General features: G+C 34.8%; 1 protein-coding gene and 1 long non-coding RNA gene across 12 annotated transcripts in view; one reads left to right on the forward strand and one right to left on the reverse strand.

Annotated features, from left to right (window-relative positions):
• The window catches only part of LOC135165323 (uncharacterized), a 42088-nt gene that overhangs the window by 5968 nt on the left and 8354 nt on the right, over positions 1–27766 (forward strand). Inside the window, exons 1-5 of one of the 11 annotated variants that reach the window (XM_064126505.1) lie at positions 14700–15119; positions 15600–16113; positions 16959–17247; positions 24505–24765; positions 25862–25933. In XM_064126505.1, coding sequence (XP_063982575.1) covers positions 17213–17247; positions 24505–24765; positions 25862–25933 — 368 coding nt within the window. In that variant the 5' untranslated portion in view covers positions 14700–15119; positions 15600–16113; positions 16959–17212. Of the gene's footprint in view, positions 1–1199; positions 1408–3547; positions 3592–3812; positions 3912–14696; positions 16114–16958; positions 17248–24377; positions 24444–24504; positions 24766–25861; positions 25934–27766 lie in introns of those variants that run through there. The other 10 variants (XM_064126508.1, XM_064126509.1, XM_064126501.1 and 7 more) reach the window with 10 other exon arrangements.
• LOC135165352 (uncharacterized) lies at positions 2608–8929 on the reverse strand. Its single transcript, XR_010299488.1, has 9 exons — positions 8574–8929; positions 8338–8457; positions 7681–8260; positions 7402–7617; positions 7284–7320; positions 5337–7213; positions 4795–5013; positions 4261–4373; positions 2608–3238 (listed from the first exon to the last, which is right to left on the reverse strand). It is a non-coding gene; the product is annotated as an uncharacterized LOC135165352 (long non-coding RNA).

Below are 27766 nucleotides of genomic sequence, written 5' to 3' on the forward strand. Positions count from 1 at the left end.
TTTTTTGCGTTTTTTAGGATCTAAAATTGATATTTCAATTGTCAACATTGTGGCAATCAGCTGAACCCATTATTTTTCTTCAATTTTCAATTTTCTTTTTCAATTTGATAGAATTTAATTCATTTTAATAATGATGAGATAATAAATTGTGGTATATATGTATATATGTAGATATCTTATGTATCATATGTATTACATTAGACATGTACTTTTTATCGGATTAAGAAAGATTTTTTTCTTCTAATTGAGTTTAATAGCTGAATAGATTGGTGATAGAAAATGTTGAATGAATTATGTTATAACTGGAGCACAAATGAAATGAGTTGAAGGTCACGGATTCCATTATTAATAATTAATATTTTACATTGCTCAACGTTTTCAATGGCAAAGTATTATTAAATTAAATTCTCTTTTAATCGGTAGTACAGCTGAATTTATTTGTCATTACCGTATCAATAGTTAATTGAATATGAAATTCAACCTAGTTTAGCAGTTCGTAATGAATCTAAGTTATTTTTTATTATGTCGCTATGAGCGAATAATTACGATATCATTTTTTATTATGAAAATAAATATGATGAATTCAAATATTGACCAATGAGCGATGAATGGTGAAGTAGCCTTCACTGGTTGATTAATTAGTGGGAGATAATCGAAAAAAATTAATGTGTCGTAAAGTGAGAATCTAGTAAATTTGTATTTTTTATAGACAAGATATTTTTTATAGATAGAAAGACAAAACAATTTCACATTATTTGATTTTAAATAAAACACTAGAGTTTCCCAACTTAATCGAATTTTTAATTGAAGTACAAATATTCAACAATATTTAGTATAAATTACCGTAAATTTTCATGAAATAATTGAAGGGAAATTTACAGTTTTCATTCACGTCCACGTGGAATATACAATTTTCTGTTTTGAAATTCCATGCAATTTTCAAAAGCTACGATTTTCACCAAGGTTTATCGTCATTGTCAATCGAACTGTCACTGCTCTCTATCTTCAAGCAATCAATCGCAGATAATGTTTCTTCTGAGAAGTTATTTCCTCCATCATGATACCTAATCTTTACGATCTATCTGAGCCTTCTATCTCATCCATCCATTTCCGAAAAAAACATTAAGGACGATGCCAGGCACTTAAATTGACTTGATGATGATGATGATGACGGCCAGTGGCATATCGCGAGTTGTCATATCGACATCGTGGGGGAAATGACCGTCAGATAAATTCACAAGGCGTTGATTGTCGAGCGCACTACGGTATCCACCGAAGTCTCATTGTCAGACCTGTCCTTCGTAGGCGTACGTGGTATAGAGTCAGTTCTGTTTTTTGGATTAAATAAGTGACACAGTCGTTGACACTAACTAGTGTAAAAATGTCAGCTGGTGAAGAACGAAAGGCGTGAGTAACTCGTTTAACAAATGCCACATAACAAATATTATTACTTAACTTGATGATCTGGTTCGTCAAAATTGATTGTTTCTCACATAAAAGGTTTTTATTGGATTGATTAATGAATTAATTACTAAAGTGGTAGATAATATGCTCATGCCTACTTGTTCCTATTTAAGGGGTATTATTCTTCTAAATAGTAATAAAAAAAAAATGATAATTTCATTAAATGAAATTATAATTTTTTTTCTGGTATTTCTCAGTAAAATTAAAAGATAGATGTGATGATAAAACTCATTCAATCTGTTAAAAAATTATATTAGCTACATTACATTAGCTGAATATTACAATTAACCAAATTTACATTTCCACTTATAAATTAAATAATTTTTTATTTCGGTGGAACCCAAATCCAAAAAAGCCCTGCAGGTATGACATCCACATGCCGTCAGTTGTGTTTCATAAAAATCAAAAAATTATGTTTGCTGTGATTAGAGATGTTCATTTGGTTGAGCGACCCCTCTGGAAGACTGTCCTTAATCCATCCTAGCATATTGAGAACATCCTAGTATATTTCCATACTTTCAATATTTTTCAATCGATTTCTAATGCATCTGTATAGCGCAGCGGGGCTACTTTAATTAGTTAAGATTTTCATTACGCATTGAAAATGAATAATGAGCGGGGGGGGGGGATATGGTGAGGGTGAAAGAAGCCTTGATTGGTCTGAATGTGGATCCACGTGCCCGGCAGTACCGGGTGTAATTAGCCTTATCGTCTCTTTCATCATGCACGAACTTGCAGTCCCCCGATAGTAATGCTTCATTGCGACTTGTTAAAAGTGAACGTCTCCACACCGAGAATTCTCTTGTAATGCTGATATTTGTGGAATTATACGAGAACCTTTAGGTGATTTATCGATCATTTAGGTGAACATGGTTGAGATTAATATCCCTGTCAATGTTCGCAAGGGAACATTTTAAATGACCCAAATGGGAGAATATAAATCGTTGAGTCAAATTAATTGAAATTTAACCAGGAGTAATGATCCAAAATTCTTCATCTTGGAAATTCTTTCTTGGCAAGTTAATGAAGCGTTTGTTATTCATTATATGACAGATAAAGTACGCTGATGATTCGAATGGGACCATAGAAGATTGCAACGAATTCAAATTATTGCGGTTTTAAAATTTTTTTATATGAAGAATTTTTATTTTTAATTTTTATTATTTTATTTATCGATATCAGCTCAGAGTAGTATAAAAGATTAGGTTTGGAGCAACAGCATTATTTTCAGATGATACTTCTTCTTAATTATTTATCTACCAATCGATCGAGTGATCATTAAATTGACAAATTAATCAGAGGAGAAATTAGTAGAAAAATATTTGAACAAATTAGTTAATTTGATCTCGCAAAAGTCAACGCTTGATAAAGTTTTGAGCTTAATTGTCTTCGTAAAATACTAGGACATCTCAACAAAATAATAGACGAAATAATAAAAAGATTGATTTGCTGACACATGTCTATTAAGCATCATCTGATCTATAATATCTCCTCAAGTGCTGAATGCTTCCGGCAAAAGTGTCCAGTACCAAAGAGATAACAGTGGAGTCTGGACAGCAGGTAATTACACTAATTGCTGACGTTACAGCAATCGACAGGGTGCAATGAACTTGGACACTGTGCATGCTTGCCACCAGAGTTGAATAACTTCCTTGTCTCTTCATTTCGTCATGCCAGTTAGCATCAGTTCTGCTCCATTTTCCAATTATCGTGGCTTTTATATCTTCAGATGCATCATCAGCTCCCTTGGGCCTTTTATTTTGTAGACAGTGGTCTAGAAGATTAAGGCAGTTGTGACTGGTCGTTTAGATTGAAACAAGGTGGTTAATTCAGATGTGGGTCCAAGGTCGTGGATACTTTGTATGTGGGGTCAAATGGAACTGTGGTTAGCACCAACTGAATTGGTGTCACGGTGTAACATCGTTCAGGCACTTATGCACTCGATTCTTTATTTCTGAACACTTTGTTACTCGGTTTTTGTGGTCAGGCTTGAAGGTGTGACATAAGAATTTATAAAGGGAAATGAGAATTTAGTATTTTGTAAAAAAAATCAGGAACTAAGTGGTCATCCCCAATGGGGAAGCTTCTAGTTGAACATATGGCGAGTGACCACAGAAGAAGAAATGGGTAATTAATTTCAGAAAAAACATTCGTTACTATTGAATACCAAAATTTCAAAGCCGATGTAAAGAGGTAAATGATGCAATCAATATTGAACGAATTGGAGATATGTATAAATATTTGTTTTCAATCAAATCGATATGTTTCCTCAAATATTTTTATAATGTTGGGTTAAGGGGTTACCGTAAAAATGCTGATACTGAGGTAATTGTTTTTGTTTGTTCCAGATTTAATCAGGGGATAGATTATGCAGGGCAGTACGACATCAATCAGTTTCAGTTGAATATCTTGGAAACCACTTCAGGACTTGAGAACATGGCCCTCGAGTGAGTGAAAATTATATTTTCGTTTCATGTTTTCTCTTAAATTAAGCAAAAAGTATAATCGATAAGTTTATTATTATGACTATCATTAAATTATCTGTAGATTTGATAGGTTTGGACTCTCATAATACAGTTCACATGTTTACGAGGAATTCGGAAAAAAAGGATTGACTATGGCAAAAGAATTTTTATCTAGTTTGTTTCGAAAATCAATCAAGTTGTCTGGAAAGTTTTTGAACTTCATGAAAATTTTATGCTCAATATTTAAGTTATAGTACAATACTTTGAGATTCCTGATGACCGTAAAAGGAGTCGAAAATACTAGATACTTTCTCACAAAATACAACTGTACCGGTAATCCTTTCCTCAGAGTCAAAACCGGTCGCATCATTTTTTTCCATTTCGTATCAATGCAACTTTCTTGAGACTATCGACAGTCCAAGCAGGTTCAGCATTATCGCTCACCTATTCCAACAAAATGAGTGACTTCCTGAGTTATTCCAAGCACGTGAATCAACTTTCGATTAATTGAATGGGAATTGTGTAGATTATATGGTTACTAAAGGGACTTTGTTATTGATAATTGGTAATTCTATGGAGACATCGACGTCAACTGTTAATTGCTATTAAGTTATTCAGCAGAAATCGAAGAATAATCGACAAAATTTAGAAAAATATTCTAAAGTTTTCTTTTATTTCTCATCACTGATTTCGTAATTATCTCAATTAAAAAATGATAAAAAGATCATTAGTCCAATTTTTTAATTGAGAAATTGAAATCACAGTGAAATTGTAATCTCATTATTTTCCATTTTGAACAGGAAAATATCTTAATTTAATGTTATAAAAATTTTCATCTAATTCTGATTAGTAAATTTATAATGACCTTAATTTTTTGAGTAATCAGCTCTATGAAATTAGAATATTTTATATTTTCCTGATTTCAAACTTCCGTAATGACTTTTATCGTCGTCATGAGCTACATAACCGTCTGAATTGTAGAGTCCTCTATTCTTCCATTAGAATTCAGACTCGTAATTTCGATTGCTGTTTTGTCATTTCTCCTTCCACAATCCTGAATTCATGAATACACCCATTAGTTTCCCTGGAATTGTTAGGTTTTTCAAGGTCATGTGAAAGTAATTCTCTTTTCTATGCTATTCACGCACTTCCGGGATATGGGAATTGAATTATTATTGTGCTTAATATTGAGATGCAAATCTACAGAGAAATGGTTACATTTCTATCGGTGAAAAATTGCTCTAACGATTTTTGTGGTATTCTGACATATGTGAGGCTTTGGAGAATATTTAAATTCAGCGGTCGGACAGGTTAATCTATGCATCTAACCTTTTGCAGACATTTCTCCAATGCAATAGGAGAAATCTGTATTTTTTTCATCAACAAATATCAATATCGGGAGTTTACCATTATCGATCTTCCAGCAAACAGACTGTTTAACAGAGCGTCAAATAAACGTCAAGCTCGTGATCATCTGGGCGCCATTCAAAATTGAGGAAAAATTCGTGAATGTTAATTCAATAGTGCAGATTCTGTTGTTGATGTGGAATCATGAATTCTCCCTATAAATTTTCACCTGTTTTACCCCTTCAATTTTATATAAATGTCTCGTAGATATTTTACTCATCAAAAAAAAAAAAAATTTTAAATACAAATTTAGCAGAATTCTACACATGAATTAACACAAATTTTTTACTTTAAATGTTTACAAAAAGTGTATACTGTTATTATTATTATTCACTTGCAACGAATCAATTTTCCTCTCTCCTTGAGAATTTTCAGTTCACGATTCACTTTCTAAATGCTGATTAATTGAATGAATGCCTCATCGTCCCAAACCGCTCCCTAACAGTTAATCTTCACGATAAAGTTTGCATCAGTGATGAGTCGAATTTGGAACGAACGTAACAAACATGTCTAGGAGGAATTGAACAAAAATTTTAGCCCCATTAATCGATGGGTATATCACAGAGAATCAGCAGAGCGTAACACTTTGCTGGATGACTGAAATGTATGTAATTAAAAGCCAGTAATACAGGTACAGGTAGCTGAAGCCTAACCGTTGGCTTGAGCCTGCCCCCCCCGGAGATTCAAGTGAACGATAAATCGTATGGGATCGGGTCTGTTCACTCCTGGGACTTTCCACTGATATCCGTGTGCCGGCGATCAATCGTTTGATTAAAAAAAAAACTAGAGCAAGAAAGGGGCTTTAAAAAATTAACAAATTGAGGAGTTTCCTCAACATCCGTTACGCTTTTTTCAAATTTTTTTTTTCTTCTGGTGGGTGCGACAGGATATGGAAATTAGCAGGACTCCTTTCCCTTACACTCTATTCTTTGCTGTTTTCAGTCATTTTATCCTATTTATTTTTGTATGTGCATGTGTACACGATAAACAACGATTATCGTTGTCTCCTTGTGTAACTTATCATTGAAAACAAACTTCTATTTGTATTTTTATTGAGATGAGGAATTTTGCGAAAAAAAAACGCTGGGAATTTAATGTAATAATTCTCTCGCTCTGGATAATAATACGAAATATTAGGAAACAGGTTCTATGGATAAAATTGCATGATTAATGTCTTAAAATAATTGCGTACAATTCATTTTAATGATGTGCATTAGCCTTCTCCATCCACCGTCGTTAAAATTACATCTCATTTCGCGTACTACTATACATAACATACTGAATACGAATGCTAACTGAGAATTCATTCTCCCATATCCTTTGCCATGGGGAGGAATGCGTTAACCCAAATTGCTGTTTTTGACGAACGAGTTGAGTGGCTAAGTCTATAAATAAATTCCTTGACAGTTTCACACTTGGCATACCTTGTCAGGAATACAAACAGGAGTCTAAAGCCAAAAAAAATTAATTCAATTACACAATAATTAGGTATAACTCATGAAAATTAAAAATTCTCTGATTAAACAATTTCATCCGATTTTTCCAATTACTGATTAACTATAAAATATAGAAATACAGCTGAACATATAGTTGCTGAATAGTAACAAATACAACTGTTTGTTCTTCGAGATTTTTTAAAATCACTTTTATGTCTCTTATTGAAAAAACCCTTCAGGAGAGTCTCAGAACAGACAGAAAAATCATATTTCAAATTTAGTGAATTCTGTCCCAGGTATCACCACTAAACAACCACATGGATGCATACAACCATATGGGCCCATGGGACAAACATTGCTATGCAAAGAGTCAATTATTTTCCGTAATTTGTGAAGAAGTTTCCAGATGTCCTCAGCAATTTTCATAGACAGTTTCTCTCTCTGTAGGATAATTTGAAAATTATTTTATAATAATGTCATAGTAGTGTACTATAGCACCGGTAGTACTCACTATTTAATTCTCTCCACGTACATCAGATACCCAGTGCCTGTTTTAATAGAAAAAAACCTCGTTAGCGTCAACTAAATCATTTTACGTTATCTATCATCGAAGGCTGATCTTCACTTACAAACATCATCATCCTCAGGAAGTCTATGGTCCGTGAATTACGAATTCATAAATATCATAATCCTCTTCAGACCGTTCAAGACGAATGCGTAACGACCACTCTCGTCTCCACATCGTTTACAATGAATATATATGTATCAGGATCATTATCTCCTTCACACAATTTATTATGTAATTATCTGCCTCTATAACTTCTATTTATTGTTCGATTTCTCGTCTGTTTGGAAGGAAAAAAAAACTATGGGTGAGTCCGAACCATTCGCTCCATTTTATTACTCACCCCGATCGATCTCTCATATTTAAGATTTTTTTTTTCCCTTTTGGCTTTTGATTGAATGCATTGGGCGCGGCTGGAACGATAGGTCGAGCCAATCCCTTTGCATACTAAATAAGTTTCGCTATTGTTTTTACTTGGCAGAGGTGCCCACCCCCAATAAACTCTCATTCTCGTTGGCTTTTCTTTTTTCCATCGGGGCAATCCATCTTCCGTTGAGATCTCCAATATTGTTACAGGCAGGTGGAGTAGAATACTGAGACTAATTGGAAGCGTTCCCAGACGTTTGATGATTTGATTGATTCCACCTTTTGATATTCAAACAACTCTATTTTTAGTTATTTTTTTTCATCAAGTTTGCATAGTCCACATCGAGATAATTCCAGTTTTCAAGTGGTAAAACGTGATAAGTTGACCTTTTATGATTTGTTAATTGCGAAATAACATCCAGGATAAGAGGTTTCAGAGTAAAAATCCTAGATTTTCATGTTTATCTTTCAACCCATTCTCCACTGAAATATCCATCCAATTGTCAGTCATCTCGTCGGACAATCACTCAACCATAAAAATTCTGTTATTGAAGAATCTGAAATCATCCATTCACTCATGAAAAAAATCGTTGAGAGGATCTCAACCGTCATTCACCTGATTTGACTGACTTACATACTTTCTCTCGGTTAAAGGAGGAAGTGCATTTACCTAAATCGTCCATCTAGAGGGGAGAATGTATAGGCTTAGCCAGACAGAGATACTCTACGTCTCTACCTACACTTTTTGATGGTGCTGATGTAGGAGATGTTGTTGAGAGAGGGGAAGGGGAGAGGTGGAGACAAAATCCATTGTAAGATGTTTCAAATAAATATTTAGGAATTTAAGAGAGATGATAAAATTTTTGTTACCATGTCATATGGTGAAAAATATAAATAGTATAGATGAATGCACCTGTGGATTGTCTCAATGGAGCATGAAGAGTCGTGTGCCCTGGAATAGATCTGAAAGTGTTGACTTAGCGCTGGGAAAAATGTGAATTGCATCACTATCCAAAAATACAATGGGGAAATTACACCTTTCATGAGTGAAAAAAAATACGAGTGCATTCACTGACACCATCACATGCTGTTAAGTTTATATCGATGTCTTCAGACAATTAACAACAAAGTACACGTGTAACAGTTATGAACTTGCTCGGTCGATACACCTGAATATTGTGACAGCCGAGTATCGAAACCAGGTTGTCGTTGCGAGGTCACATGCAGGCCTCTGTTGCGAACGATATAGTGTGAGGGTATTATCATTTATATTATTGATTGTAAAAGTCGAAACAATAGGAACGAAATTGGGGAAAGAAGTATCTGAATAAATTTAATTGCTGGGACTTTTTTTTATTTTTACAGGAGATTTTAATCTGAGGAATAAAAATAAAATTCAGATGTTGCTGAAACCTTTCTGGCTAGAAAGTTCATTCATTAAAACAAATTAATATTTATCTTGAAAATTAACAGAAATATTCGTCGACTGGACGTACTTTTGAATGTTTTGGGATGTGAAATTTGTGATGGCTTCAATAAATTCACCAATTAATAGCAATAACCAGTGCTGTAATGTTTACATATCGTTTAGCAACTCTTACACAAGATAAAAAATGCGGAAAAGTATTTGAGCATGTAGTTAGTAGTACTTCAACGCAGACATTAACAGCATTGATAATTCAAGATAGATTAACCCGAGTGATTTCCGATGTGTTGTCTACGTATGACGGAAAATTACGAGCAAAATGCGGATTTCCAAGTTGATAAGATCCGTAATCAATTGACATATCTTATCATTCATGTCCAGAAATTTCGCATTTTCGAGTGAATCACTATTTACTTTAGTACCTGAGTCATAACAATTTCTGGACAAGTCATGTCTCAAGTTCATCGTGACATAAAATTTTTATGGCATCGGTATTATCGCCAATAAATATCAATAATGAGAGCGGCGATGTTCAAACATCAAAACAACTATCTCCAACAACATATTCACAAGATGAAAAATGCGTAAAGTACTTGAGAAAATACTCAACACATCAGAGGGAACATTTAGAGCATTCATAATTCAACATACATTAAGCCGAGTAATTCCCATAGAATATACGATTATGTAATCCTCGTGATACATTCGTGTATAAATTCTAATGTTAGAGATTCAACTAACGTACATGGGCCCCATTACCACTCAAGTTATTTACGTTCACGCGAGATATTTTACACACCATGATGGAGATGGGATGGACAAAGGTTCCCATGTCGACTGCTTAGAAAGGTTAACAGCTCCCTTGATTTATGAACATCGACCATGCACTTCGTACGCATTTATCCGGACTAAGTTGATGCACAAGCTCAACAAAATAAACCTTTTTTTTTTTAATGAGATGAACTTCAAGTGTGGGCGTTCGGATGAAAAGGGCTCACCTCTTTCTAGCTCCTCTGGCAGCGTCATTCACTATACCAAAAGAAATTCTTAACATAAATTTTGGTGCCAGCACTGGAAATTTTATTTTCACATATAATACCACAAGTGGTTCAAAATTATCGAATATTTCCCGATAGATTCGTTGCAAACAAATGAAGGAGTCAAGTTTTTCAGGCTAAAAAATCACGAGTGCGAAGCACGAGTGATTTTTCCTGAAAAACTTGACGACTTCATTTGTATGCAGGGAACCTAGAGGGAAATATTCTATAATTTTGAAGCTCGAGTGGTATTCAGGGGATTATTTTTCCTATCCAAATTTCGGCCAAGAGAATTGTGCCATGACATGAAAAGAGGTTTATTTGGTTAAGTGTCGTTTGTTTACCAAAATATTCAAAAAATTATCGCTGATATTCGAGGTAGGCTATACAAAATATCAACAAATGGTGCAATTCTATTGGCTGAAATTTGGGTGGGAAAAATAATCACATATAATACCACAAGTGGTTCAAAATTATCGAATATTTCCCGATAGATTCGTTGCAAACAAATGAAGGAGTCAAGTTTTTCAGGCTAAAAAATCACGAGTGCGAAGCACGAGTGATTTTTCCGGAAAACTTAACAAGCTTATTTGCTTGTAGGGAACCTTGAGGGAAATATCAGATAATTTCGAAGTTCGAGTGGTATTCGGGGGATTATTTTTTCCATCCAAATGTTGGCCGATAGAATTGCACCATGAGACATAATTTTCAACGAATTGTCATTTAATCTGTCAGATACAATTGAGGGTTACTTCATCATTTGTTTTTTTTTTATATAGGCAACATGCAAAATTTCCAGTGAAATTTCCAAGAATTTCCGCTGAAATACCGTGTTGGCTATACAAAATAACGTCGAATGGTGCAATCCTATTGGCCAAGATTTGGATGGGAAAAATAATCGCTGATATTCGAGGTAGGCTATACAAAATATCACCAAATGGGGCAATTCTATTGGCTGAAATTTGGGTGGGAAAAATAATCTTAAATATTAATTTTTCCAGAACTTCTTTGAATATATTTCACAAATGTCCAGAAATTTGACGAGAAGTCCTGAGAAATTTGTTTTGTTAAGGGTGGATAGGAAGGGGGGGGGTGTAAATTCCCTAAGAAATTGACAACCCCATAATTGGGTAGAAACCTTTAAAATTTCGAATCAGGATCATACGGGGGGTGCCATTAATTGAACGGAATGTGACGGTCGCATTGTAAAACAGTCACGTTCTTGTCACGTGACGACAGATTGTTGTGGCTGTTCCTCATGTCATTTCGTGTCACGTTTCACATCTCAAATTATTTTTCGCATCCCGGCGCTTGACAAAGATGTCACAAGTGGGCACCAAAATTTTCCAACAGGGTGATATGTCCCCTTTCAAATAAATTCGCAATTTACAACTTTTTTCTATATAAAATGAAGAGGGAAGCAAACTAATTCGCGAAAAAGTAGTCCGAATGTGGAAATGAAGTGAAAGAAATTCCTTTGTGTTTACCCTCTGGAGATATTAACCGGAAGTAACATATTTCACCCCCTCCCTCTCAGGTCACATGACATATTCTCAGCTCGTTTATATTTATCTGTCGTATATAAGTAAGTTTCTCCTTGAGGGATTTATGCGTCTACAGCACGCGAAGAATGTTCACTGTTTTTTTTTTCTTTTTTACTTTACTGTCATTCCACCGTTGCCACCGGGTGCAGTGGCGTTATGCGCCTAGGGTATGGTTTTTGGCACTTGCAATTAGTCCCAGTTGGAATCTTCGCTATTTCCAAAAGTATTTATAGGTCCAGCCCTCTAGAGTGTTTACGAAAATTCATTGAATTCCGGAAAAATTGTCACGCGAGCTTCGACAGCTTTCTATTTTATTTTTTTATGATTGGGTGCATAAGTGAGTGGACCAGAGGGAGATTCTCATGATGGTAAAGAAGTATTGAAAATATTTATTAAGTTAATGAGAATTTGAAAAAATTGTTTTTGCTTTTCCTAGATGACCATGTGACAAAAATTCATTTAGTTTTCTGTAATTTTTTTTTATTATTCGGCTTAAAAATGTTGTTTAATAATTCAAAAGAAATCCTCTGGGTCTGGTGATGGACAAAAACAAGGACTAGAGAAATTGGGGCCTGAGTGTGCACCCTCAGGTCTCGGCTAGTTTTTCCCTCCAATCCCGAGGAGAGCTGAAGCTCCGCTGGTCTTCGATAAGTTGAGACTTATTAGGCCCTGTCCTGTGGCTGAACCTCGGCTGTCCATTCCTATTAAAATTCAATACGTTAGTTGATCAGGACCTACTCCTTACATATCGCTCTGAATTCTCCCGCCTTTATTGTTTTTCTAATTTTTTCTAATTTTTCTAATTTTTTTTAATTTTTAAAATTTTTTTTTATAAATGATTTTTTTATTTTCAAAAACTTATATGTGACAAAAGAATTGAACAAACTGAGACCTCAGGTGGCACCATTAAGCCTCGACTCAATTACTTGAATATATTCTAAATGAAAGTTGCACATGTATTAATTTTAATTAGACTATTTAATTTTCTTGTGATTTATTGAATTTATTGCGGTGATGAAAATTTCAAAATACAGTTTTTTACGTTTGCTACTTGATCGGGTCTCAAACTTTTTCATTCTGAAAAAAAAATCCAACATCCGAAAGGGATTGCTGTCCGTTCTCCAATGAAAAAAGACTGGATAAATTTTGAAGCAAGATATCTTTTATCGTCCATTGTTTTTTTCAGCTCTCATTATATTTTTTAAGATATGAAGATTTCCCTGATTGAAAGTGTGATAGCCTCAGCCTTATAGCCAGTAGAATTACAAAAACATTAAAATTTCATTAGTTTTTTCTTCAGTTTGAGAGGTTGAAAAATACTTAAAAAATTCCCATTGACGTAGCGCATTCACTTATTTTTCCCACGAACTTTTCATAGTTGTTTGTTCCTTTATTTTCATTTTTTTCCACGGAACATGCTGAAAACTGGTTCAATGGGATTGTACGAAGGTCATCAGTGAAAAACTGCATTACCATCAGCCACCAGTCGATTCTGACCAAAATTGTCGAGCGGAATCCAGAAAATTGGAATAATTATTACCTTATCTCCCGCCCAGCACTGCGACTCAAATGCTTATTTTACATAAATAAACCGACAGTTTGCCTCGAAAAAAAATATTACTCGTGTCGTGGAGATAAGGAGAATCACCATGACAAAGGATCGCCGAGAATTGAATTGATCAACGGATTCTGATGAATTTTTATTTGATTAAATTGTACAGAGACCCAGCGGGGCGCCTATTTAAATTGCAAGCAAACATCACTCGGCCACTGTCACGCAACAGCTCTGCACTAATGAAGTGATAAGCTTGCAAAATTATTCAAATTTCGTCTTTCCTTGATACATGGCAGTGACGAGAATGACAAATTGAGGGACAAGATTGGGATTTTAATTAATGGAAGAATTTCATTCGAGTTTGTTTTGATGGGAACGATTGATAAGAATTTGTATGGACACTTGAACCTTGGAGACAGCGAATTTTATACCATCATTGCTTCTATGAATTTTTGATTAATTTTTTTATCGAATCAAATACTTTATTCAATGATGGTTATGAGTATGAGATCTAGTTGAGGTGGGAATGATCATAGCAAAAAGGAGATGAACCGTCCAATTTCTTGATAGTACAGGGGGATTATTTACGGTCACTATATCACTTGAAAATTTTGGGGCTGGAAGTAATGTTGACGGTTAATCGGAAGATGAACACAGAAAAAAAAACAAAACATGGAGACAATCGTAAGGAATAAATAATATTTTTCATTCATTAGTGAAAATAAATTATTTACAATCACTCGACCAGAAACAATTTACTGATTCGTGTCGTTGCATTCATTGGCTCCTCTTCGAACCGTTATTCTCATACTCCTCAGAAGAGTGTTTTCCTCGCCATAAAAATATCTATTTTTCCATCAATTGAACGATTTTTCCAACAAATAAATATAACCGAATGTGCGTGAAAAAGTTGTTATTTATCAGACGTCTGCCGACTAAAAATCTTTATCTCCAAAAAAATAAAAAATTACCAAAAATTATTCTCAACCAATTATCAAGAAAGTCACCGTATAATTTCTCTAGATTCAAATTACGATAACTGATAGCTTCTGAAAATAGTAGATTATAATCCACACAATCGCACTCATCGTCTTCCTCGCTCAATTCCCCCGAAATCGCCTCCCCAATTCATAAAACCCGCGGGGTCATCCACCCTCCGTAACAACCCCTAGTGTTTCCTCGCCGGTGAGTTGGTGCAGCAGGATCGATAATCCCCCACGACCTAGCACTTTTCCCCGTGGCGCATCCACCAATGGCACCGAGACTTTCCTTAGAATTCCAACGATGCGTCTCCTGCATCGCCACTCCGTGTCATCCCCCAGCATAGGGACTCTCCTCACCCTCCCGAGCCTGTTCCCCTCCCCCTCGATCGGCCCCTCTCTATAAAGTATAGGAGAATCGAGCCACCACTCCCTCACCACGAAACTCGTGGACTCAGCACTGCTCACCACTCGCCTTCTTCAGTCTCCCACGTTTCTACTTGCTTCACTCGTTCTCCGGATATCGTCTGTGCGAGACAAGTTCCCTTTGGGGTCCCTTTAAACTGACACGTAATCGATTTTCACGAGTGATAACTACGAATACTTGATTCGAATAGGAGATAAATAATCTGCGGTGGGTCGACTGCACGTTAAAGCGAATTCAATGGATTTTCCGAAAACATTTGGAGTAAACGAATAAATAAATATTTTCACAAGTGATTTTGTCGTGAAAAAAGTGGTGAAATTAGTGAAATTGAAATGGACTGATTTATTTATTTGAATAATTGAACGCTCTTATGCAGTTCTCGAGGGTCGAGGGTATTTTCAAATTAAATTTGAAGGAAAACTGCTGGAACGGAGGCTTTTTGCTGGGGTAATAATCGTTTTTTTCTGATGGAATAGTGATTTGAGGTTTTCCAAGAAAAGAAATTTCGCCATTACCAGCTAAAAGTTATGAGGACATTGGTAATTTGTCGATAGATTGTTAATGTTGTACTTGGTGGGCTGGAAATATTTTAAACTAGTACATCATTGATTTTACGAGGTAGAGATGATATAATTCTTTCAATGAAGAGATAATCTTCTTCTGCTCCAGAATCTATTCGGTGTATCAGTTATTGATTGGCACCGAGGAGTGACCGAAATTCACAAAATTTAGTTGTTCTCAAGTGCATAAAAATCCTAACAATATCTTTAATAACCTTAACCTAATTATTTCATTTCCTTAACTCAGTTGTGTTTTTTAATCCGTGAAAAACTCCGGGAACATTAAAAAAATCTCGTAAAAAGTGGTAAAAATCTAATTAGTTAATCGAATAAATAAGTGAATTTATATTTTCCATTTTTTTCCTAGAGCAGAGACAAAAATTTTCTGACATTACCTCACAACTGAATATATAACAATACTCGACGGTAGATTATCGTGACACCTGTAATCACCGACAAACGATTGAAACTGTTGTTTACATCATCCAGAAGGTGTGAATAGACATTCCTGAATGGAGAAAAAAAGAATTCAAAAAGTTGGAAAACATCTGCGCAATATTTTTAATCGATAAATTACAATTGGGGTCAATAGCTGTCGTAATATTCCCGAATAACTGATGTGAATTTCCAGCGCTTCTGGTGATTGTATTTGTTATTTGCAAGGGGAGAGTGATCACTAGTGATTGTTCACATACGGGAACGACCTCGATCTTGAGAGCAGTTGCCAATGGCTCGACACGACCGTGAGATATGCCGGTGTCGAGTGACCACGAGGCTTCCGTCTACCCTCAACCCTGGAAACGCATACAATCTATCAATTATCAACGATAACTGATAATTTCGGGTGGATAATTGCACGCAAGGACTTGGAAAAGTGAAAAGTGAGAATTTTAAATTATTGGAGGGTTTTTTGACAAGTCAAAAAGCACGAAAATGCCAATTTTTTTCATTTACAAAATTCATTTGACTTATTGATTGATTGATTATCTTTCATTTCCTGGGATATAATGTCAGAAGAATATTGGGAGGAGGAATTTATCATTCCTTTCACCACGAAAGCATAAAAAATTGAGAGCAAAAGTTCAGAGATTGAACTGAGGTGTAAAAATTATCCTATAATTTTTTATAGTTTTTGAGTGATGGAAGGGAACTAAAATAAACTGGAAATAAGACTCTGCTGGTAGAAAAAATTCTCGTGGAGTTCTCAACATCTGAGAGACTGTTAATCGTTATTTTCGACAGTAATTATCTTAAAAAATATACTTTGAGAAATAGGATATTTTTTTTTATCCCAATTTTGAAAAATCGCAGGAAAGCGGTTTATATTAATGACCAATTGATGACTACAAACGACTCCCTGAGTTTGTCACAGTTTCAGTGATTAAAATAAACTAAAAATAATCGCCAGATATCAATTTTCAGTCGAAAAAAATCGTTATCGATTATCGGCCGATAATCACCAATTTCGTGGGGGGCCATCATAAGAAATGATAAAAACAAAGTAATTTTTTGTTCACCATAACATCAAACGGGAGTGAATGTAAAAACTTACTGATATCAAAAACTCAGGAGGACATAATGTCACGATTCGGATTGGCAATAAAATTCCGCAGAATAAAAACAAAAATCAACCAGTAATTTCGCAATGAACATTATCAATTAATGAATCTTCTGAAATTTTTAAATGGAAAAAATTGGCTAAAATTCACCGAAAAACCATTTACAGTTGAAGACAAAAGTTTCTGCACAGTGAAAATGAACTAATCATTAATTTCATGCGAAGCTGAGCCAACGAAACGAAACGGAGTTGAAAATCAATAATTAATTAATTAAAAAAAAAAGAAGCTGTTGGAAGTGTTTTGTTAACTGTATTCCCAAGTGCGGAATAAACAAAAAAAGTGTGAAAGATAATAAGGTCGTGACAATAGGGGGTGGTCAGTGGAATCGATATTTCCCGAGCTCAACTGCATCGTCAGTGCAATGACCTCCAAACCAGCAAGGTCCTACTCTGTGAGGTAAGAGACGACTTTCATGGTCTTCATGGTCGCGTGGATTGTTGAATTGAGTTAGGGTGGATGGAAAAAGGGAAATACGGATGAATGAGAGTGAGTGAGAGGGAAATAGCTGCGACGGAGAAAATAACTTGTGCTGTTTTGGCTTCTTCCGGCGGGGCTGTGTCTACGACGAAGTTTTTTTGCCTTTCAATCAGCTCTGGAAACTCATGTTGTTTTCGGTTTGATGATAAAAGAGTGTCGTTGGTATTCAGGAGGCGGGTTCTGCGCATTTAACGCCTGTTTCGGCATTTTTTTTGTGACACTAGTCGTAATTACGTTTTACGATGGGAGCGTGGTGTTTTGAGAGGATTTGGGATAGCAAATTCCGTATGGAATTGATAATTCGTGCTGGATATTGGAGGCCCTGAGGTTATTTTTTTACTCCAATGACGTCATTCTATTGAGGTGATTTTATGAATGAAATGGAGGGAACGCGTGGAATCTCTATCACCTCATTTTTTTTTAATAAAAATATATTTTTTCAAATTCCTATTTTATTCTTCGATATCATTTCTTTGAATTTATTATTCATAGTCAAGGACATTGCCACAAGGAAGACGAACGATCGGAATTGTAGTCCCCATTGATGAACTGCCACTTTGGATATTTTTATTCCTTTAGAATTCTTATCGGTTCACAGGAGTTCGATAGTAGTAGATAATAATAGAATTCATGACGTATATTGCACCCTGAGTATAAATAGTTACGATAAAATTAACAGGAATTTCCATATGTATTAAATCTTGATAAGTATTTGGTTCATTTGAATGATGAATAGCGAATGAGGACGATCACCGTAAAGTCGAAAATTCATTTTCGAATACAATTTGAGTTGAGCCACCTCAGAAATGCACCGTCGACCGAATGTATGAATGATAATACACCTAACAGAGTACAATATACAAATAAAAGATAAAGAAGTCGAGAATCCAACGAGTCACGTCCAACAGCTGGAAAGATTTTGATGTTCGATTACCTCGTCGATGTTTATCTTCTGATTTTATTGTCACTGCACTACTTTCCCATTTATTTAAACAGTAGAAACTTCAGATTTATCTATTTTTCAAGATTCTTGCACTATTCTTTCATTTTTTTGTCAAAAAAAAAACAAAATTCGTGTCCACGAAATTTTCCAACCAAAATGAAGATTTTAGGATTTCAAAAGAACCAAATCCACTCGTGTCGAGGGAAATTTGATTATTAAAAATGATTCCACAAAATAAAAGATGACACTTAAAAGGGAAAGTAACCCAAATAATAGAATAAAAATATTGGCGAAGGATTATAAACAATATTGTGATAATATAATCCTCGTGAATTTATTCAACATGTTAATTCAGAATGCTCAGAGGAATAAAAAAAAACAGTGCAGGTACTGCTATCTTATCATTTACAAATCCATAAATCAGTAAAACCGAAGGTTCAGCAAATCAAACAATAATTTTCAACATGACGCAACCGTCGTTTCTACGTTTGTACAGTAAAATTTACAAGACGGATTAGTGTCGTGTTGTCTGGTCGATAGAGAAATGATATCTGCAGTGGAGTAAAGATGAGTCTGCGGTTCGCAGGAGCCAGTCAGGATATAAATACACATATACATGCCAACAACCTACGCTATCGCAAATTCTCGGGGTCGCGAGAAACGAGATACCGCATTGAAAATAATATTTTCCTCGACTTAATGGTTGTTAGAGGAATAAAAACCAATTTACAAGTCGATTATAATCTTCTCCTCCCGACTATACCATAATTGATTGAATTTTTTCTCAAGCAATTCGATTTTTTTCGAATCAAATTTATAAATATTCTCATTATGTTCAATCAAAGGGGTCGTCATTGGATGTTGGATTAGTGAGTAACGATTTGCGGTTACTCTTTCGAATTAAATAAATTTTTCGTTTGAGATAATAATTTAGGAGATAATTTTAACATTAGAAAGTTAATTAAACGTTCACTTCGTCGCGGGAAATGGACTGATGACGAAATTCTAATTTAACGGAACAAAAAAACGAGCTCATGATTGGAATTAATTTTATACGCATTGAGGAACATCTGACTACTTATTTAAAGTAGCATTAACATAAAGTTCATTTTGAAGATTGAAATGTTAAATTAATTTTATTGAAAGTTAATGTCAACACAAAAATTCTACCTGACGTGTCTGTAATTGGCGATTTCGTGTTCTTGATAATAATTATTTTGCATGAGCAAATAAAATATTGAATTTTATCAGCAAATGAGTTTTTCAAGACCAGGGAAAAAATCGAAATTAAAAAAAAATTTTTTACAAATCAGAAAAAGTAAATAAATAAGCAAAATAAAATTTTAAAAAGTTTCTAAAAAATTGCTAAAAAGAGTTGAGGAATTAATCTCGTCTACTCATTAATGGTTTATTTATAACGGCTGATATTCAATTTTTTTTCGAGATGTTTTGATCTATTTTTCTTTTCTGTAATCAACTCAGAGGATTTATCACATGTCAGTGCATTGAGATGAAACTTTTTTCTGTTTAGAATAAAATTGACTAAAATCAGATATCTCCAATTGCGTCGTATCATCTAATAATACTTCGCCATTTATGCACAATTTATTAATTGAATGATAATATTGAGTACTCAATGCTCCTAATTCATTCACAAGGAATCAGCTGGCGCAGCGCTTTGCTAACGCTGACGTGTGTCCATTCGAAGGGAACCCTCGAACTCGACATTGTCAGTAAAATGATGATGATCATTCGATTGGAAACAAATATTTCTTGGGCACCTACCGCTAATGACAGTGATTTCCACTATTATTAGCGATTATTAGGCATTTTATGGTTGAGACATGATGGAGAAAGGCGCGTTCGAGGCGATCTTACGCAATTGATTCCATGGGAGGACCTTGAACCTGACCCATGGTACTTCCACCTCTCTACAATACCATTTATACGTGTGTCCATACTGCAGTCGGACTCTCCTTCCTTTTTATCGGCCTTTACCAGTATATGCAAGCGATAAACACCTTTTCGATGGTACCATTATTTTCATTTTTCAAGGATTCAGTTCCTGTTTTTGATTGAAATACTTTCATTAATTTGTGGAGAACATCTGCATTTTTATTTGAAGTTACTGACCCGCAGTTTTCGAACGTTTTAAAATGTTTTGAGTCCAAAATAATTTTAAAACGAGCAATTTTTTAAATATATGAAGATTCAAATTTCAATAATTAAACTCTCAATAGAAAATCACAAATTTTTTAACTTCCTCTTCTCGAATAATAGAAAATATTTCCAGATAATTAACTAAAGAAAATATGATCAGAATACATTATTGAACTGTTGAAGGACAAAAACTGATTCTAACCTATGGAAATCCGATCTTTTCCCCTCACAAAAATCTCCAACTCATTAGAATAAAAATATCGCCATGAATTGTTGTTCATCACCATGAAAAAGCTTCCGCTGAAGTGAAAAACATCGTGACAAATCATCATGTTCAAAATGTTTATTTATTACTTCCAGGAAGCGTTCAAAATCCGCTGTAAACCTCACTTACATCTTTCTTTTCATATCTCCTTTACAACAGATCAACAGCAATAATTTTCTTTGAAAAAAGTGTCTCACGACCTGACAAATTACCCCACCACTGTCTCGTCGCGCTTAATGCATAAGTAGGATTCTCATTTTTTTTTGTTGGATTCTTGCCTTTTATCGTTGGAAGAAACAGGTGTCGAGGAAATTCCACAAAATTACGTGTTGCCAGGGTCAGAGGTAATGACATGCCTCTGTTCCCCTCCTTTGAATTTGTGAATTTTTTCATGCCCCTTTGTCTTCAGAATCTGGCACTAACACACGTTCTGTAGCGCGGAAAATAATATTCCTAAATTTTCAGTTCTTACGATATTTTAGTAATTACAACAAAAATACTGAGAACATCTAAAATTAAAATTGTCAATTCACATTGATTAATTAAAAATGATTGAAAAAACTACCTCATTAAATGAGCGTGACTTAAAAATTTTAATTTACGAAGAAAATCACGGAGTTAATTTTTGATTTCGCGGTTATTTATTACAACCTATTATCTGATGAAGTGAACAGTCATTTTTAAAAATAAAAAATCAGTCATTCTTTTCATTAGAAAGAGCCACATGATTGCGGTCTTGGGTCTATTATGGAACGATATTTTTTTATTTTTTCGGCATCGATGACAATTTAATAGTGACTAATGGATAAATTTAGATTCAACGATTATATCTGTGGGACATCAATGAATACTGCAGTGAGGATGATGAGCAGTTTGCGTACAACTTGTTAATGTCTGCGCCACTGACAATGGTCGGTTGCGTAATGGTGGAATAATTATCGGGCTATTAGGATAGCTAGCGGTCCGTAGGTAACTTGCGTCAGCTGGACACTTTGACCCATCGAACCACTGAGCAGATGTGTTAAACTCTTCGGAGATGCTCACTGTTCAGTTATTAGTAATTATTCAAGGGAATGATTATCTTTTTGATTGAAACAATTTCTGGAGGGAAGTGGTAAAAGGAAGTGAGTGCATTTTGTGTAGAAAAAAAAATAGGGCACTATATTTCTTGACATCAAGGAATTGCAGAAATATTTACGTAATTTGGGATAAGAAATCATTTTCCAGAGATTTTTCTCTCTCAATGGGTGCGAAAAGAATATTTAGACACACGAAATAAATTCTAAATTCACTGGTTTCTTGGAATTCATATTGGCGATAATTTTTTTTAATGAGTTTATTCTTCTATACTTTGCTCAGGATTGAAATTACACTGTCTAATTAACCATGATACTCAACTCAGTCTTGACCTTTCCTCCATGGAATTCTCAATTATTCTGATTAATTTATTCGAAATATGCTTGCCATATTGATCTTTGATGAAGGGCGTTCATTAGAACACATATCGAGTCACAGTCAACGCGTTGAATTAATGAATTAGTTTAGATGCAAAGAAAGTCGCTGAAACGAGGTTACGTGTCTTGCAAATGCTGGAGAAATTCTGCGCACATTTTTTTTTCTTTTGAAAAATTGAGGCCAATTACTCCCAACAAAAGAGAGAAATCAATCTCTTGAGCCTTTTAAAAATGTCTTAAATATATCAAATTCACTAAAAACATTTTTACCTTTCACTGAAAAACTTATTTCTTTAAAAAATTATGAAGAGCATTTTCAACTAAAAATTCGAGGAAAAAGTACATTTGAAGTTACTATTAACATTTTTGTAATTTTTAATCTATTGGAGCAAGGTCGACCACTGGATTAAATTTGTCTAACCACGACTCGTCGGATTGAATACGAAACATCAATTTATTTGAAAGAGACGGAAAATATTTCAATTATCTTATTACGACCTTCGACATTGATGAATTCCGGATGCTCATAACCGAGTCCTTCAGTATATTTTTCGTGACATATCTAGAATGTCACGACTGTCACGGTTTGCCGAATGGACCTCTCAATGTCATCTGCGGGTGAGGAATATCCTTACTTACTTACATAATAATTATCGAACGATGTTTGTCGACGAAACAGAAATTGTAACGCGAACCGTCAGTCGTTAATCACACGCATAGCTTTTTTTCTTTCTTTACCATGATTTTTTTAGATGTGCATCCAGTGTCCGCTATCTGACGGCTGCGATAGATCAAATTACGATTATGGGTAACTTTACCCATTTTTTTAAAACGATAACCTCTCATTTGATTATAGCATTTCAATATAACACGTCTTTTCAGGTACACAGAAACATTAATGATTTATTAAAAGAGCTTGTTACAATTATAATTGAAATTATGATTGAGCTTGATTATAATTTTCATGTGGGGCAGAGAAATGCGATCTTCTTCTGACTTTTTCGAATGATAATTAGACCTGTGATTGACTAAAAAGTTAACAATAATATTTCTGTGCACCATAATTTTGGTATTAATGTCTTTCAAATTATAATTTTTGGAGTTTAAATCAGACTCATACTGTTTTAATTCCAATTAATATTTTATCTATATTTTCTTAAAAAACAAAGACATTGACTATAATGCGATACAAATCAATGGAACGATAAAATCTCAAATATTATAAATCGGAAAACCCTCAATTTTTCACGCGGCATAAGTCGACACTTCACATACTTCTCTGAAACTAACACATTGACTCTCGCCGCACAGAATTTTTTCGTGATAAATTCCCATTAATTACCCCTAACCAATGGAAAGTAATTGCATAATGTCCCCCTCCACCGGGGAAATCCTGAAAAATTCCAAACAGCCTGCGTTCTCTCCATCGTGCCAACCTCCTTGAGCACTCGAACAAAAAAAAAAATCAAGACTCCTCTTCCGTTTACCACGTGCGTGCCAATTGACAGCACGTGAGCGTGCACGTGTGGATGGAATACGCGGGTGCGCACCCGCTCAACACGAGAACATGAAGACTGGTTTACCTTTTTGTTCCTCTCTCTCCCGAATGTTATCCACGTCTGAGAAGAACGCCCCAGGCTTGTTCCAGAGCGCTGATCCCGGTCAGCCGGAATAGCGGTACCTCGGTTGGCCGACCGCTCGCCCTCTGTTCAAATTTCTGTTGTTTAATTTCATATTTCACTAATAAACATTTTCACATTGACTCACTGGGAGAAAAACTTGGAATTTATTCTTAAATCGAGTCGGAAAAAACATTTAAATTATAACAAAAATACAAAAGTCATAATAATCTTCGAAGTTTTATAACGAAATCAAATATTTTTCGATAAGTTTCTTTGTTGATGATTATTGCTCAATACCTCAATAATATTCATATTCAAAATAAGATAAAGGAAAAGTATGTGGAAAATTAGTGAGTGGCTCAACTCTGATAAATGATTTTAACAACAATTGACCAAATAAATTAACGCGAGCGAAAATAAAATGGAACAAGTCCCGAAATGAGGCTCTAAAAAATGGTAAAATAATTTAGTTTCTTCAATTATTAATTAGCATTAAAAGGACATGCAATGATTATTCAATTGACCACCACTCCACACCACAACAAGTCGAACATTCTCCTTCGCGTGCAGCAAATTCAAAAACTCCCGTCAGTATCACACGTTCTGTTGGACAGTGCGCTGTACCTGTAGTTCCCATGTGTCTCAACGACTCGAAACAGTATATCTGAAAGGTGTTTCGCGTGTGAATATGTGAAGATTTATCAGAAATGAAGTGAATACATTTGTCCACAGATCACCACGTGTCGGTGGACCACTTTCCCAGTCGCTGGCGATGATACCGCCGACAATGCACGGTCACGAGTTCAATCAACCGCTCTCGCGGGTCGTCATGACCAGGAAAACTGATCAGAGGACCTTCAGCAAAGGGCGAAAAGGTGGTGAACCGTTGCTGGAGACTGTTACACGAGAGACTGTTGAACTTTTTAATGGCGGAAGGGCGGAGAGGAAGTACACATCCGAGACAAGGGATATTGTTACACCAAAGTCGAGCAGGTGAGTAGGTCTTTCTTTTTTTTCATGGGCTTCCAGACAAGAGGCAAAAAAATTTGTGAAGCACAAATCCTCTTACAATGGCATAATTTTTCCATGTGATAATAGTTGATAACAATTGTTCATTTGAGGGGATGATAAATAATATCTAGAGGCTGTGATCGCGCCGAGGAAGAGGATATTTCGAGACAGGATGGCCGCACATTCGCGTCTGATTTACCGTTCGTTACTCTCCTGTCTCCAGAGTCCGAGTAAAGGGGTTGACAATCTATTTTCTTTCTGTGGTTACACGGAAGCCGATCTCCGTTGTTACGGTCCGTTACATTTTGACGCGCACCGACTGTTACCAGGCTCGAAAGAATATTTAACTTTCAATTTTTTGTTGCTTCAAAAAATCCGGATTTCGTGAGAAATGACATGATATACTCTCTCGTAAAGTAATAAAAGTATTATTTCATAAATGAGTATAATCCTGACCTTCAGATTTGATTATAGAGTCATATTCGTGAGATAATACTTTTATCGCCTGATGGTATTAATGTATTATTATCCCTGTGTGACATAAAATAGTATAATAGAAACCTGTAGTTTAGAACAATAATAATGAATGATAATTTTTATTCATTATCTAGGATTTCTATCTATTGTTTAGATGTCCTAGTTTGGTTCATTTAAAATAATTCTGTATTGAAGTGGTGAAATGCCAGAACTGACTCCTCAAGATGTTCTCAGTCACTGAATTACTCTAATGATTTATATTTTTAGGAGAAATATGAACATTTGAGGTTCTTCATAAATTTAGAGGCCAAAATATATGAATTGACGGTAGAGATCGTGACTAATAATCAATAACTATTAAATTGGTATTAAGTTACAGAGTGAATATCAGACTTTGACATCGAGTACCTCATTTGACGTACTTTTTAATGACCAAAAAATTTGTTCAGAAATTGGATATTACATTAGATACTGGAATATCACATTTCTATGAAGATCACGTAACAATTCAAATTTAAAATCAAGAATGATCTTTCATCACTTTAATCCTCATTTAGTATAATGTCTCTTGATAATTGTAAAATCGACATTACTCTTGTAGTATGCCATCGCTGAACGTAAGTGGAACCAAAAAGAAGGTGGTTGCCTTTGTAGATCAACTTGATATCGAAAGGTACTCATCATTCAGTTGAAAAAAGGCTTGTTTCACTAGAAGCCATTAGCCCACTGATCCTGGCCATAAATTCACTGATCACGCTACTATTAGATCATGAAATTTCAGTGTTAAGTTAGTCCGTCCAGCCGTCACCACAAATTGTCCGTGACTTATGGTCAGAGCTCGCTATTATCAGAAATATCCTTAGACTTTCATCTTAGCAATACAGTCGCTTCATCACTTAGATGTACTAGAAAAAAACTAGAGGAAGAACTGCTTGATCATGTGGATGGCCAGACTATGCTTGCAATGAATGTCTCATCTTCATTAATGATTATTTTTATTGATAAATCGGCCCAGAGAAATAATTCATTCCAACAGCTAGACTTACAACACATTTTTATTACTGTTTTTAATGAGCCGATTATCTTAGTGATGATTTATTTCTAGAGAGAATGCCAGATTATTTTCTAGGGCATTTCTATTTTTATAAAAAAAATCTTTTCAATGGAACCTCAAATAATTTACTGACCAGAGGATTACCTACTTAATTGAATTTTTTATGGCACACAATACATCTTCATGGTTCAATTCTGTTTCATTATAGGGGAATCGTCGAGATATATTTTTGTGCTTCTAAAGTACCATGAAATGTTTCTCGATTTTTTTTTCACATCAAAAAATATCAACCAATGATAAAGATGAATAACAGATGAAAAATCAATGAATAATTTTCAATTTCTCATTAATCTTTTTTAATTCTTGAAAAATCTTTTGTTCAGCCAATTTGGTTGTAGTCGATCGAAAAAGTGAATTATGTCTGACCTTTCATCTGTATTTTTGTACGTAGAAAAACATAGATCAGACTTCATTGTCACTTCGAGAAGAATCTGGATAATTACTCTCTGAAAAAAGGAAGTAAACGGAATGGATCTTGAGTGCAGTCGTAAAATCTTGAAAACCAACTGGAACTATACGAAAAAAAAAAAGAATTAGCTCGTCACGAATTGCTGCCTGAGCCTTGAAAATTCAGCTTTCACCTCTTGTTTCAACTCCCCCTCGGGTTAACACACGACATTGACATTGAGTCTGCGTCAATGCTCAAATACTCTTACACGTAATTGACCTTAAAATTATGATAAAACCAACTTTTCAAATGCATGAAAAAACTTTTCTTGGTGCAATAGCGTGTTTATTGGTAGTTCAGTACTCAGCGCGAGTTTATTGATCGTAACAGCACCAGTTAATGGTCATTGTTTTACAATTTGTTGAATAATTACTATTTTAATCAACTTTTGGAGCTCGAAATAATGATGAAGTTTGAAATTGTGGGGAGAAATTGTTTATATTGGAGAGAAAACACGAAATTTCAACTGAGAGATGTAAATTCAAAAGCACATCAGGGGAATAATGAATTCAGACATTTACTAAAAGCTTTTGTGAAATTCATCATTGAATTATTCATTTCTGAAGTGGTAGCATACGTCTGTGAGGATGCATTTCGATGAATATGTCGGAAGAGAAGAGTATTCATTTACAATAGTATCCAGAGAATTTTACTGTTAATAAAAAAAAGAATTTCCCTATTTCTGTTTAATTTTTAACGAATATTTCTTCCTCTATGAAACATTATTCGCAAGGGTCCTAACGAATTTTTTAATTTACAAAACTCGACTTATTGTTTCTAATACAACCTAGTCATGAGGATACACCCGTACATTTTGAAGCTTTTAACTGTTAAAATGTAAAAGAATTCTGTTGCCAAAAAGTCAGCGATTTTTTTTTGAACTGATTGTCATCCATGCACTCTATTTTACCATTCACCAATTGAATAATTTCTGCAATTTTTCT

Source organism: Diachasmimorpha longicaudata, chromosome 8 (genome assembly GCF_034640455.1).
Source record: "Diachasmimorpha longicaudata isolate KC_UGA_2023 chromosome 8, iyDiaLong2, whole genome shotgun sequence".
Classification (NCBI taxonomy): Eukaryota; Metazoa; Arthropoda; class Insecta; order Hymenoptera; family Braconidae; genus Diachasmimorpha; species Diachasmimorpha longicaudata.